General features: G+C 49.4%; 1 protein-coding gene and 1 long non-coding RNA gene across 11 annotated transcripts in view; one reads left to right on the forward strand and one right to left on the reverse strand.

Moving 5' to 3' along the window:
• The window catches only part of sema6cb (semaphorin 6Cb), a 123,327-nt gene extending 119,621 nt beyond the window's left edge, over nucleotides 1-3,706 (forward strand). For all 9 annotated transcript variants that reach the window (XM_088621556.1, XM_088621555.1, XM_088621560.1 and 6 more), the window contains one exon: nucleotides 1-3,706. In XM_088621556.1, the coding sequence (XP_088477682.1) occupies nucleotides 1-1,277 (1,277 nt within the window). In that variant the 3' untranslated portion in view covers nucleotides 1,278-3,706.
• Nucleotides 2,968-14,694, reverse strand: part of LOC148639991 (uncharacterized) — a 21,897-nt gene continuing 10,170 nt past the window's right edge. For both annotated transcript variants that reach the window (XR_015930721.1, XR_015930720.1), the window contains 3 exons: nucleotides 11,531-11,643; nucleotides 4,328-4,522; nucleotides 2,968-3,435 (listed from right to left, as the gene is read on the reverse strand). This is a non-coding gene — a long non-coding RNA (uncharacterized LOC148639991). The remainder of the gene's footprint in view (nucleotides 3,436-4,327; nucleotides 4,523-11,530; nucleotides 11,644-14,694) is intronic.

The following is a 14,694-nucleotide window of genomic DNA, read 5'->3' on the forward strand; positions in this document are numbered from 1 at the left end:
GGGTGCGCCGCCAGCCCGAGGCAGACAAGTCCAGCCACAGCGTGCACTACACCCTCCTCATCGCCTGCGTGCTGGTGGCCTTCCTCCTGGGGGCCGTCCTGTCCGGCTTCCTGGTTTCCTGCTACTGTAACCACAGCCTCCACAAGACCAAACGGCTGGGCAAGGACCCCGAGGCGCCCATACCCCACGCCCTCTCCCTGCGCAGCCTGGCCAAGCTCAACGGCCTCCTGGACGGCCAGGCCAAGGAGGACAAGCTGGAGGTCTCCTCGCCCAAGATGTACAACTCGCTCCTCGCCACCGGGAAGGAGCAGCTGTCCAACGGGAACGGGAGGGCAGTGGGGGGGGACCTTTCCCACCACCATCACCACCACCACCACCCTGTCGAGCTTTCGGGGCTCCCCACGCCGGACTCGACGCCCGAGCTGCCCATCAAGAGCATGAAGGCCTTCAAGAACCAGTGGGAGAAGAACCAGAACTGCAACAACGCCAAGGAGAGCAAGCCCGCTTGCATGAGCGGCTCCAGGCCCAGCTCCGGCATTCCACCCCAGGTCTTCCCCTTCTCCAGCGCCCTGGCCAACGGGCAGGCCCTGGGGGGTCCGCTCCTTCCCGAGGAGAGGAAGATCCCCAACGGGGAGCGGGTGGTGACCCAGCCCTTCCACTACTACCCTCAGAAGGTAGTGGACGTGACGGCGCTGGACGAGCTCCTCAAGCACCTCCACGAGCCGAGCGGGGCGGGCGGGAAGAGTGTGACGATGATGGCCTCCCCGCTGCCGCCCCACAGCGGCCAGGTGCTCTTCGCCAACCGGGTGCAGCCCCAGATCCCCGACACGGAGTCCGCCCCTTACTACAGCTCCTCCACGCTGCCCCGGGACAGCCTGACGCGCCGCATGGACGTGCCGCCGGACATGCCCCCGCCCCAGTCCACTCTCGAGAGGGCGTCCCGCCACCCCTCCCAGCGGCACTCCCTGGTGGTCGCCCCCAAGATGGTCAACGGCGGGGGCGTGGTTCCCCGCCAGCACAGTTTCAGCCACAGGAGTGGCCACCAGCCCCCTCCGCTCCTGGCCCGCATGAACTCGACCGGCAGCACCTCCGAGGGACAGCACCCCCTCATCCCCAACGGCTACCTGTCCCGGCAGCACAGCTACTCCGAGCAGCTGGCCGGCCCGCGGGCCGCCATCGTCCGGCGGGCGTCTTCCCTCAAGCCCGACGTTCCCCCCAAGCCTCTCTTCATCCCAGCCTCCTCGCCCATCAGCCCACAGGGCAAGTTCAACTACTAGAGGGGCTGGAGGAGGCAGCAGGGACTGGCTTTCCGAGATTTAAAAAAAGGGGTATCGTGGAGCCTTGATGAGAAAAATAAGGAGGGAGGTTTTAGACAAGAAAGGCACTTTCACACTGAAAAAGAAAAGCGCCCAGGCATGTAAGTGGTGCCACTGAGGCTCTCGTACTTGTGTCTGATTGTTTTCGCCACGTGCAATGAATGTTCTTGTACCATATTGGTATTGCTAAATTACTTGACTACAGACAGGAAGCAAAACTCGTAAGACAAGACTGCCTGCCCGTCTGGGTATCCACTGCCAGCCGTCTGACCCCCACGCCCGGAACAGCTGTCGCACGAGCACCGTTCAGAGAGCCATCGCTTCAATCAGAGCATGGGCTTCTGGGACTTGACTTGGCCACATGGGGCGACAGCCTGCCTCGCGTTCGCCCGATGAACATCGTGCCGACTCAAAGTGCTTCAGCGATTGCGACCCTTCAGAATCTTCATACGTGCGTATAAGGGGTGCCCAGGTCAATATCCGCACCAGCACGTATGCATGTTGTATATACTCGCACGTCTACATGCGCAGTGCGTGTCCTGTGGATTGTGCGTTGGGAGTGGCTCTTTTCGCCTTATTCTTTCAATTGTACGACGAAATGACCTTTCTGGAGCAGCTTTCCCAAACTGCTGCAAAATATTCCTAAAAAGCTTGAGCAATAATCACACAGTATCAGTACCTGCGTGCGCGCCCTGGATCGAGGGTGCCAAAGAAGTCTTGGATCCACCCCCCCTACGCAGAGTTCACCATGACCCTGGTGTTCCAGCGCCAAACCCAAACAAAGCCAGCAAAGGCTTGAGGACTCTGTCTCTCTTGCTCTCACGCGCTGTGAAGAGGGCAGAGCTTAGGAGGAATATGGGGGAGGGGGGGGGAGAGGGGATGATTCATGTGCTGACCAAAAAAAACTTTTAATTTCATTTTGAGAGGGGTCTCTGGAAGAGGCAACCCCATGTTCCTCTCCTCTCTGCCCTACCGCAGGACACATCGGAAGCCATACAAGCCAGCGGGGAGAAAGTCACGCAGAAGCAAACTCAACTCAACTGCTGATAATCCTGGGGAGCGTGGAGGGGGTGAGTTCTACCTCACCCCCTGCTTTACCCTGAACTCGTCCCAAACCCCAAACCCCAAGGCCAGACCCGGTGCACAGACACACTCAGTTCTCCCAGGGAAAATAAAAGCAGAGTGGATTTGATTTTCACCATCTGGGGGGAGGTTGGATGAGGGGGTGAAGATCAGTTTATATTCACCCAGGCCCTATACGGAGCGCAGGTTCTGGTTTTAAAAAGAGACTGCTGAAGGACAGTCCTGATTTTAATGTACTAAAGACAGCTGTTATTAATAAACTTTGTGGATATCTATGTAAATAAAGGAGACTGTGGAATAATTTCAGTAACTAGCCAAATTTTAATTGTAATGTGTAAATGCGTGCCTTATTTAATATAATGTGTGCTATAGGGGAAGTATTGGGAAAGTGGCAGAACAGCCTGTATTAGGTGTTTCTATTTTTTTTTAACATGAGTGTTGATACGTGTCATCGCTGTTGTAGATTTGTATTTTTATCAATAGGCTTTTTTTGATATCCTGAACCGCAAAGCAGTATTACTTATGTGTGAGACAGTTGTAAATTGAAACCTGTCAGCTTGAGGCTGCGTTTTTGTTTTGTTCCCCCCCCCCCACTCCCCCAACATGCACTGTAACAGTAGAGCATGCTGGGAGGTGCAGTCCACTCCAAAGGGTTGACCTGGCACGGGCACGAGTATCTCTCTACTCAGCACGTCTTAACAGATAGCCTGCTCAAGCTTGGTTTTTTTTTTTTACAACCGCTGTAGAGGAGGACCTTGAGAAAATCGATCCAGTAAGCTACAAAAATACCCTTTTTAACAGGACGTTTAGTTATCTTAAAGCGTTTCGACCAGATGGGAATGACACGGGCCCGCTCAGTTGTGTGGTACCTGCAGAAGAGCTCCCCTCCTCTGGTCCACGCTCACGACGCAAGCCCTCGCTTCCCGCGTGGCGAGGAGTGTCCAGGCGTGATCGTGCGGGAGCCGCCGCGGAGCTCGCCGAGAGACGCTGGCTGGCGCCTGTAGCCGAGCGGCTGGCCTTCAACACCTGCTGAAACCTGGGGTTGTAGGAAGAGAGGTCAGAGTTTGGCATTGCAGGCCTGCTTTAAATCAAGTTAAACTAGTCATGTTTCTTTTCATTTGCTGGAGAGTTTAGAAGGGGCCCGTCGTCCTGCTCTCTGTTTCACTCTCTAAAGCTGTAGGCGACTGTCGCCAATTCAGCGGTTTTGGGTGGGTTGTACCTCCTTGATAACTTTTCAACCTGAGCTGAATTTCATTTAAAATACCTTTGTCTTTCCCAATAAATAATAAAATTATCTTTCAAATGTGCTTGGTCGCTTTTGTTTTGTAACTGGCTGCGGAAGTGAAGGGTGTGTTAGTTTGTTGGGGACGTGGTAGTGCAGGGAGTAGGTTGTACGATGGCAACACGTCTTTCCCAAAGAGTTGTGGGGATGTGGAACAAGCCTGACTGTGTTTTGTATGGCCTTAAGTTATTTTCTACTTCTGCCGCAGGGTCCTTTTGTTGCTACGGTACTGGAAGAAACCCTCTTGGTTACCATGATGTATTATAATACATGATTACCTATGTAATCTTTTGTGTGCCAAGCTCAAGCTTGTTAGTCTGGCCACATACAAAACTCCCTTCAAGCCAGGTGGTTTCTCACCTTTGTACTTCCTCTAGGGCAGCAGTATCTGCACTGCACCCCATACCTACAGTAGTCTTCAACTCATCATACTGTGTGTAAAATAACCAGGGCCTTAAAGAAGATGTGCACTGTTAAAAGATTGGCTTGTTTTTAAATGTACTTTTACTTTTGATAGAACTCCAGTTTTATCATATAATGAAAAGGTGTTTATCAAGCAAAATGGAAGCTGGATGTCCTAAGACAACAGGCCCCATGCTGTCCACATAAGAATCTGAATGTGTGCGACGACCTGGTTTAGACTAACCAATAGCGATTAGAACGAGTCGCAGGGCATCCATCCAGCCGTTTTCAACTGCTTCTTCCAATTCATGGTTGTGGGAGAACTGGAGTCTATCCCAGCAAGCAACGGGCATAAGGCAGGGTACACGTTGGACAGGACACCAGTCCAGCGCAGGACACAGGCCATTGGGGTAAAATTTCTTCAAGTAGTGCTTCCAGTCTGAAACCACAAACAAAAACTTAATGTATTGAAAGAAAAGCCAACATTTAGACAGACGGATACTGAGTACTGAGCAAACCTGCCCTGTATCATTAATGTAATGTAGCAACCTAGTCCAGGACCAGACAGCTACTTGTTCCTGGTGCGAGTCACTAAAAAAAAAGAGCCAAAGCCCATCTCAGAAGTACAGGGTACAAGGTGGGACCAGGCACTGGCCAGGAAACCAGGGAGCAAGGAAATACAAAAGAGAAGTTAGAGACTCAGTTAACCTAACCAGTACGTCTTTGGAAGAGAGAAAACATACAAATGCCACACAGAAGGTGCCACGCTGCAGAATCAAACCCAGGAGCCAAGAACACCAGCCAGTATTCTGCCATAGCAGCCCAAGCTGTTAATGACCTTGATGCCACTTTAATATTGCTCATTTTAAATGTAGGGTGCTATGATAAGTTACAAAGAGTCGTAAAGGAGTTTTTTGGTGAAATAACCCAAGCTTTGCACTGCACTGCTCTATAAGAGCCGTGGGATGAGGCGGTCACTCACATGACTTTGAGGTGGAAGGGTAAGTCCGAATTCTGAGTCGCAAACCAGAGGGAGGTACTGAGGGCGTCCATAACGATCTCTATCCATCTGAACACGACACCTGCCTGCCAGAAATCCCAATACCGCCTCATGACCTGTGGCTGAACTAACACACCTAATTTAAGCGAGTGTTTTCTCAGCGCCTTCATTACCGAATTAAAAAATGGCTCCTACTTGGCCACCTCTCAGCGGGCTGGACCACCCCCTCCTCCCACCCCTGTGAGCCACACAGGAAAACAATCTGCAATTGCAACTTGGTGAAGGTGCAAAAAAAATTTTAAAATTCAAACGCACACTGGCGAGCTGAACCTGTAGGTGAAAACTCAAGGCATCGAGATTGCCGATTCAGGCATCAGCACATACAGCACTAACGAATTTCAGCGGGAGAGCCATAGCCACACAAAGCTCAGATGGGCCTAGATGCATTTCTGGGCTGTGTTTAACATTGAAAAATAAGTAATGATAATTAGTTATCATAATAATTAAAGGGGATTTATCATTTCATTCAGCTACCCAAAAGGATGCACTTTATAATTGCAATATGCAATTATATATACATATGCAAGGCTTTAATATACCAAACCCACAGGAAGGCCTTGCTCTGGCCTTACAGTTTTTTCCAGACCTGTCCGCAGCCTGCTGTTCCATTTTGGAAGCTGTGAAAACACTGTGGCAGATAGCAAGGAGAGGACTAGACTCAAAGTGGAATTAAAAGATTCAATAAAGGAATAGTCTAGCGCATCTTTAAATTAAATGTAATTTCATCTTTTTATTTACCCCGACGAATGAACTGAAAAAAAAAGTTAAGGCTTTCTTGCTAAACTTGACTTTTACCGAGATGACTAATTTCCGCTAATGGTGCTACTGGAGACGGCAGGAGTAATTCGTTATGGCACAAGAGAGCTAATTAATAAGCAAACTGGAAAGGGGCAAGTGTCACAAGTGTTCATTAGACTTAAGGGGCCATTTGATTAATTTAGAAATTAATTTCTGGTATACCTTTTGAGTGGCTTTGTGTGCACCATGGCATGCTGTGTGCACTGTGGTCCTATTCCTGCTTTCATGTGCTGTTGAGATATTTTAATTATTCCAGCATAATAAAGGCTCAACAACTGATGCTTAAAAAGAGTCCTCAAGGCACAGGGTGAAACGGGGGAAGGAAATTCATGTCGCACAGGCTTCACAAGTGCTCGATTTCTTTTTGAGCTACAGTAGTGGACGGCCCTTGGCTTAGAGGTGGTGTGGCAGCCTATCCAGCAGCCATGTCATCCTGCAACTCAGCAGGTGTGAGCCTGGTCAGTGCCTGGATAGAGACTCCTGGGAAAAACTAAGGCTCTTGCTGCTGCTGCTGCTGGAAGAGGTGTTAGTGGGGCCAGCAGGGGGCGCTCACCCTGCAGTCTGTGTGGGCCCTAATGCCCCAGTACAGTAACGGAGACACTATACTGTAGAAAAAGTACCGTCCTCCAGACGAGATGTAAAATCGAGGTCCTGACTCTCTGTGGTCATTAAAAATCCCAGCGCATCTCTCGAAAAGAGTAGGGGTGTAATCTCGGCGTCCTGGTCAAATTTCCCATTGGCCCTTACCAATCATGGACTCCTAATGACCCCCACCTAAGAACTAGCTTCATTACTCTGCTCTCCTCCCCACTGAGAGCTGGTGGGTGGGGAACGTTCTGTCACACTATGGTTGCCGTCGCATCATCCAGGTAGGGCCACACACTGGTGGTGGTGGTGGAGGGGATCCCCATTACCTGTTAAGCACTTTGAGTGGAGTGTCCAGAAAAGTGCTATATAAGTGTAAGCAATTATTATTATTATTTTTATTCCAAGGCAGTCTGATCCACTCCAGATTTTACAGTGTGCTTTATCAGGTTCTCAGCACAAAGCAGTCTGGTACACAGCTTTCTTTAGTGCTGTCAGTCAAATCTGAAGTTTGATCCACTCCAAGCTTTAAGATCTGCAGGCTCCTTGTTAAAACGGACACTGGGGCTCTAATTTACACTCCTTCAGTCATTCTGGATATACCAGAAAGGAAGTAAAAATAATACAGTTGGTACCAAAAATGATCAACTTAATTCTCTTTACTCCTTACATCATTTTACTATTTCTCAGACTCGCATGTATGTTTTCTAATCTGTCCAGCGCAGTGACATCTATACCTACATGTGTTCATACACCCAGAAATGTCAGGACTTTTGTCACCCGAGTCCACAGAGCTACAGCGCCGAGCCCCCAGAGCCCCAGTTCCAAACAAAAGGACTCCCTCCATTCCCTTTACATCTTGATGGGCCGGGCCACATGCTGACAGGAAGAATCCAAATTAATTCCGTCTCCTCAACAAAGTACAGGGCTGGTGGGAGCAGTCAATATGTTTCTGCCAGAGCTGTCAAAGAAATAATGGTTTGTTGTCAAGAAGAGTTTGCCGAGAGCAGGCGGAAGTGCCGATCTGGATTTCAGGAGACATGGATTATTTTCCACCTGTTGGAAATAAACATAAAGCAGACAGGCTTGCGGCACATCCCTCACAGCCTGGTGCTCTGCAGGTAGCTCACTCCCTTCCCTTCACACTGCGCTCCCTAGAAAGCCTACTGCCTCACTATAAGCTTTTCTGAATTCTGTATCCCCGGTCCCGGCTCACCACCACTGCCCTCGGACCTCCATTAGAGCTTGCACCGGGAATCTCATAAAAGCCAACAAAAAAAAAAGAGTTGGCACCAACAGGAGGAGGGGCGCAGCTCCTAAGAGCACAGGTCACAAACCCACGAAGGCCTTTCCTCTCTCTCATGTGGGGGTGGGTAGCTTGCTCCAGGCACCCACCACCTTCTGTGTAAAGACATGCCCTGTATTTAGTGCACCCTCTTAAAAGAAGGTGGCTGACAGGCCATGGGGAGGGTCGGCTTTCTTCATGGGGTGGGGAATTGTGGTCACAGTCAACAAGTGTCACAGCTCAGGCTGGAACCTCCGTCATTTAGGCACAAGGGTTTAACAACGCAGCCTTAAGCACTGCGGCATGCCTTGCAACATGCATGGACTCCGACTAATTGGCAAATAAGGAATAAGCAAAACCAGACTCTTCACAATAACACACGCTGGAAACCCAGCCCCATCCAGATGGCTCCCATGCTGGTGCAAGGATCAAAGGTAATGTGGAGACATATAGAGGAAATGCCACCACCCCTCCCCCAATTAAAAGAAGCCAATTATAAATCCTAAATTCCATTATCTCACATAGAGACATGCTTTCCCTATAGGCCCGCAACAAAAACCTGCATTTTCTCTGACAAATCAGGCAACAGTGAGAGACTGAACACGCTGCCAGTGAAACCAAGGGGTTTAACAAAAGAAGACGGAAAAGAGGAATTCTAATTTCGGCTCGCCTGATGTTTAATCAAACGGAGGGAAACAGAGCTGTTATCCCATGAACAATGGCGGGCTAAGTCACTGCTCACATACAGGGCTTTTAAGAGCGGACAAGCCATTATGATATATAGATTGATGTTTTGCAGTTTCAGTAGTGCGGGGGGGGGGGGCTGTGATTTATGACTGCAAATGTAGTGTGAAAAGCAAACACTTAGGATATAAGACATAACAACATGCGTCTTAAACAGTCATACAGAAATTCCTGGCTCCCATCAATTCGGGTTTAACCACGCGTGCTTGTCCCAAACAAACGGCCTGAGATTTGCACCACATCAAGAGCTACTTACTGCTACTGTAGCTGAATAAGTTAAATAAGTCCTCAGTTAAAAAGCAGTAATCCAGATTTGTCCTTGTCATAATTACAAAATCCACTGTGGAGAGCAAATGTTCTGTCCTTTTTTTTTTTTGAGCAGGGGAGCTTCTTTGAAGTCTGCAGATCATTTGCTATGATTGATCTCACCCAAGTCTGCAACGCTGAAAAATTAATTTTAGCACTTATCCTCCATTCATAACTTTGTTCACTTCCCCCTCAAACTTCAAATCACCCTGAAATGCCTTGCTCCCATCATAAAACATTTGGCTCCCCAGACCAATGCAGAAACGCTCCTATTATGATTATTGTTCCCGTTTTTGAAATGATTTATTTATTTGGCATTCAGAAATAAAACAATTAATTCATAAATCTTGTTTGCCGTTCTACAGAAGCATCTGGAACTGGGGGGAAGGAGAGGAGAGACATCTGGTAAGTGCTTTAATTCCGTTTTGATTTTGTTATACAGCACCTCTGCTCGGCCCAGGGCCCCGAGCACACAAGCCGTCTAGGCCGGCCGCCACAAGCTGAAAGGAAGACGGAGGGGTCTGTGGGGGCGGCCAGACCGTGCAGCTGTTTGGACAGGCAGGTTCGGGGCTGCGGCTAGTTTCGGCAAAGCAGACCCCCGCCCGAGGGGCAGACGTTTAAGGAAAGGGCAACAAGACGAAGCCCGGCAGGAACGTCTCTTTCTGCAACGCGAAGGCTCAGAGCAAATCTGACAGAGGTTTATATTGTTTTTTTAACGGGGGGGGGGAACAAGGCAGTCATTTCAAACGGAGATCGGGGAGCAGAATGCAGGAAAGTTACTGGGAATTTGTTCAAACTGGGGTTGTGCAGTGATCTATACGTGTTGTTTACACAGAATTATCAATGCACAGAAGCACGCTAGAAAATGCAGGCTTTTGAAAACCGAGCCCGACGCCTTGAGAGACTCACAGAGTGTGCAGTTGCTCAATCAAAGCCTCCGCACGGTAGCGGATTTGTTCGCAGGAGGGGGCCTGGAATTCTTGCTTCGCGGTTTCGCACGGGGAGTCAGCTGTCAGAGCACGCCTGTGGTTTGTCGAAGGTGGAAGGAGATAAACATCGCGACGAGGAGCACCGCTGTGCGTTTCGGATTCTGCATTATCAGACAGCTCCCCGCACGTCCAGTGCCGTGATCTGGCTCAGAAACCCTCTCCCTTCCTCGTCGGCTGACCTGCCAGGAGTCGCCCAGGGCTCAGAGAGGGACCAACAAAAACAGCCCTTTTCAGCTTTTCCTTCTGGATTCTCCCACCGAGAGAGGCTCTGTTTTTTATTACTTCTGTTTCCCCTCTCAAAACTTTTTCAGGGCAGCTTAAAAGTGTCTGACATGCTCTGGCACGACGGGCGAGCTCGACTCCAGAAGGCACTCAGGGACAGCTGGATCTGCCCAGGTGCATTCCACATCTCTGACTATTTACCAAGAGACTGGGGGGGACAGCAACCAAAAGCTTTTTTGCAGAAATGCATGTTTCTAACCCTTTCTGGCCACAATATTAGGACTCTCCACACAGACACCCCACACCAGTGAGGCCTTGGGCCTCTTCAGGCAGCAAGGACAGCTCCAATTAGACAGGGGCACGTGTTCTGCAAACCTCTGGAATATTTGCAGTCCAATCCCATTCCAATTCCTTAAGTGGGATCGCCTTCAGTTGAGGCAGATATAATTTAATATGATTTTTTTTTAAACTCATTACACTGGCGAATAACCTCACCTCAGATAAATTGAGTCAGTCCTTGAACGTGAAACTGTATCCAAGTTAAAGTACCTAGGAGATTTGTTTTCACTGCACTTAAAATGAGGACAGGAGAACTTGTGCCTGATAGAAGGTCACATCCAGTCACTGAGTTCAAGCCCTGTACTTGCTCATGTAGGCCAGCAGGGGGAGACACTAACAGCACAGCAGAGCAGACCAGGAAAATGTGGATTACCCTGCGTGTAACACAGAGTGAGCTAATTCACAACCCATTCTCCTAATTTGTAGCAACCGTTTCTTACTTATTGTGCAAGATACCCAAACCCAATATGACATGGAACATGGAATGAAGGCACCGAGTTTGGATATTCTTGTGTCCGAAGAGGGTTTTTATGTTCACACACCTGAGCTCCGCATTTTAGACCGAGGGCCAGTTAATGCGCCTGGCCTTTCCCTGCTAGGTGTGCTGCTCCCTGTAACTGCCGGGGGCTGAGGTCAGCAATCAGGTGGACGCAATTCCTGCGGCACGCTGTCCACCCCGACTGCGGCATTCCCACAATTCAGGGAGGGGGGGGGGGGGCGGGGGAGTGGCGTGTGGAGCACACTGACTCACTCCGGAGCGTTTCGGATCATTCCGGTCACAGCTCATGTAAGTCAGCACTTTCGGACTTTCCCCCGGAGACAAGGCAGAGACACCTGTCGCCGTTCTTCATCCTCTCTCTGTGTTCGGCTGCCCCAGCTGCTCCGGCTCACACCCAGCGCCCACGCTAGCTTCTAACGTTTCCCCGTGCTCAGCAGGGCAGCGGTCCAACCCCACTTACCCCAACATCCCTGCACTCCCGTCCTCAAACAGAGGGGCCTTTTCAGGAAAAAAAAAAACTCTGCCCCAGTTATTGTCCCCCCCCCAAAGCGGTGCATGTACTGCAGGTTTTCAACCCCCTGCAGAGCTCCCGGACTCCAAACAGCTCAATAGCGGCTCACCTGCCTCTCGGCTCTTTGGGCGCCGGTGTTTTCAGGAAACCAAGAGCCCTGCCGACGCGCTGGAGCCTTCTGGGAGTCCCAGCGGGGAGGTCTGGTCTCATGCAGAGTGAGGCCTATCCGGAAGAAAAAAAGCGAGTCATTACCGTGCTCCGACCGTCACGAAACCCACCTGAACTTGACTGCCAAATAAAACCAGTGCACTTCGACAACATACAGGTGAACAGTTCAAATGTAGACAATGCAGACATGTAAACCATGACTGCAAATGTGCAATAAATAAAATAACAATGAGCTAGATGGTGTAGGTGCGTTCCGAGATGCGTGGCCAATCCACTTTCACAAAAAGAACTCGTATACAATCGAGAGCGTTGTGACAGAACAGCTGAAGACGCCTCATGACAAACAGGGACATAAACCAAGTAAACCTGTGTAAAAATATGCAGGTACAGTAAACCATGGGTGCAAATGTCTCAATGTGAGCGTCCACTAGGGGGTGCAAATTCACAAACAGGCCTGGGGGGGGCGACTTCAGTCCAGGGGGCAACAGTGCCAGCGCAGTTTTATTCCAGCCAAGATATCAGCTTGACGACGCTGCTCAGCACATGGTCTTAACCGGACCCCCACTCTTCCGGGCCTGGAGAGAAGAGAGCCGTAGGATCTGCAGGGCTGGAGCTGGGCATGCTCGACATCAAAACCCTCCAGCACCCCCTGCGGCACAAAGAGACTGAAGCCACTCCTCCGCCCGAGAGCCAGCAGAAGGACTGTTCGCCCGCAGTGAGCTCCACACGCCCCCTCTCTTCCTTCATTACCATCGCGGGGGCTCCGCTGCGACAGCGCTGATTAAATTGCACACATTAGGTTCCCGACATGCCCCCCCCCCGTACCCCGTTATTGCTGACGAGGCGGCCTGAAATTGTGGATGATGTCTCGATGCTGACATTCAATTAGCTCTGAAACAGAAGAGTCATCGGCGCGCCTAATGGGTCGTTCAGAACCTCGTTTCGCTTGGAAATAATTTTTTAAAAGCCCCGTATTTCACCAACGGGCCCGCGACGGCGAGCCTCGCAGTAGTTCATTAATAAAGAATTACAAGAACACCAGCAGCAGCCCCTTTCATTTCCAAGCTGCAGCATCCATACCTGTCGGCCTCTCAGGAGCACATGACAGACTTCATCGCCCATTAACATCAGAGCAATTAGCTGTAAAAACGGGATTTGAGACGATTTGCGGCGGTCTATCGGTATAATTGCGTGATCTCATTACTGGGATGGAGCTGACAGGGAGGAGTGAGAGTAAGGATACCTGAAGTGCTGTAGACACTAAGCTCACCTTAGACATAAACATAAAAGGAACTATCTCTAGTGTACTGCGGGTGGGTGGGTGTATTGACAAGGTGGCATGGTGGCGCTGTGGTCAGCACTGGGAGCCTGGCTTCAGTTCTTGGGTTGCTATCTGTGTGGAGTTTGCATGTTCTCCCCATGTTCGTGTAGGCGTCCTCCAGGGTTTCCAGAGAAATCCAGCTCTCCTATGCCTCATCTTGAGGGCCAGCTCAAGAAACAGAAACCTGTGGTTTGCGATTGAAATATAAATCGACCAATTAGGTCTTGAAGATAATCAGAAGCCAAAGTTAAAACAGTCAGGATTAATTTTTTTTAAACCAGTCTTAACCTGAACTGGTTACTGCACTGTCTGCACAGAGACTAGGACAAGAAGGACAATGGTAATAAAGATTAAGAGAGACTAATTTTAGGAAAAAATACACAATTTTCCTTCGGATTTTGGGCAAGCGGAGCAAATCAGACTATGGGAACATGATCTCTTTAATGTTCAGGAGTTTGAAATTTTAATCCATAATTATTTACCAATAAGACAACCATCTTTGCAACCCTACAATATTTGATGAGTGCATCCATTGGAATGATGTGATCAATGTCTGAATGGATAGCATGCTCAGACGGCAAACGTCCCAGAACAGAAACTTTCTTTCAAGGCAAACAAAAAAACAAGTTCTATAGGAAAGTCAAATATTAAAGAGTGTCACGTCTTTGATGGAAAAGGTAACCGAGTAATTAACTGGGTGACTGATGTCAGCCAATCACTATGAAATAGCATCTGCTGTGCCAAAAATAAAACCTTGCCCTCTTCTGGAAATCCACTTTGGGAAATTAAATACACTTCTATGTGCAGGCTCATTAATTCTGCTATAATCAGCCTGTAGTTACCAGGGCCCTCACTGAATCAGGGCTCTCTTGGAAATAGATGTCTGGTGATCCAGCACGCGATGCTTCTCAACGAGGTATGTCAAGGAATACTGAATTAATTCATCAGTATCCTCGTATTCACAATTAGTCCACAGCAGGGTGCTCCTGCCCTGTTCCTGGAGAACCCCCAATCCAGTGAGCCTTATAGACAACTCTGGTCTTGAGGGCTGAAGAGGAGCTCAATTATTAGTCCAAGAACGAGCCGCAAAAAATATGTCATTTAACAAACCACCTGACTAATTAATCACAACAGAATTGTTCCTTGTCTTTAAAAATGGAAGAAATTGGTGACCTTCAAAACCAACTGGATCGAGGCCCTCCAGGGCCAAGGTTGGAGATGCCAGGCTTACACACACATTAAGAACATTATAAAGGCTTGAAGAAGAATTCTGAAGTCAGGTTTAAATCAACCTGGAATTTACCTAAAGCTGCCTTAACAGCAGCCATATCACCCTGCAACTCACAACTGGCAGCCCACTGAAGCTCAGCAGGTGTGAGCCTGGTCAGTACCTGGATGGGAGACTCCTGGGAAAAACTAAGGGTGCTGCTGGAAGAGGTGTTAGTGGGGCCAGCAGGGGGCGCTCACCCTGCCGTCCACGTGGGTCCTAATGCCCCAGAATAGTGACGGGGACAGTATACTGTAAAACAGGGGCCATCCTTCAGATGAGACGTAAAACCGAGGTCCTGACTCTCTGTGGTCATTAAAAATCCCAGGGTGTTTTTCGAAAAGAGTAGGGGTGTAACCCCGGTGTCCTGGCCAAATTTCCCATTGGCCCTTACCAATCATGGCGTCCTAATAATCCCCATCTATGAATTGGCTTCATTACTCTCTGCTGTTCTCCCCACTGATAGCTAATGTGTGGTGAGCATTCTGGCGCACTATGGCTGCCGTCGCATCACCCA

Source organism: Lepisosteus platostomus, chromosome 26, assembly GCF_059453375.1.
Source record: "Lepisosteus platostomus isolate fLepPlt1 chromosome 26, fLepPlt1.hap1, whole genome shotgun sequence".
In the NCBI taxonomy this organism is placed as follows: Eukaryota; Metazoa; Chordata; class Actinopteri; order Semionotiformes; family Lepisosteidae; genus Lepisosteus; species Lepisosteus platostomus.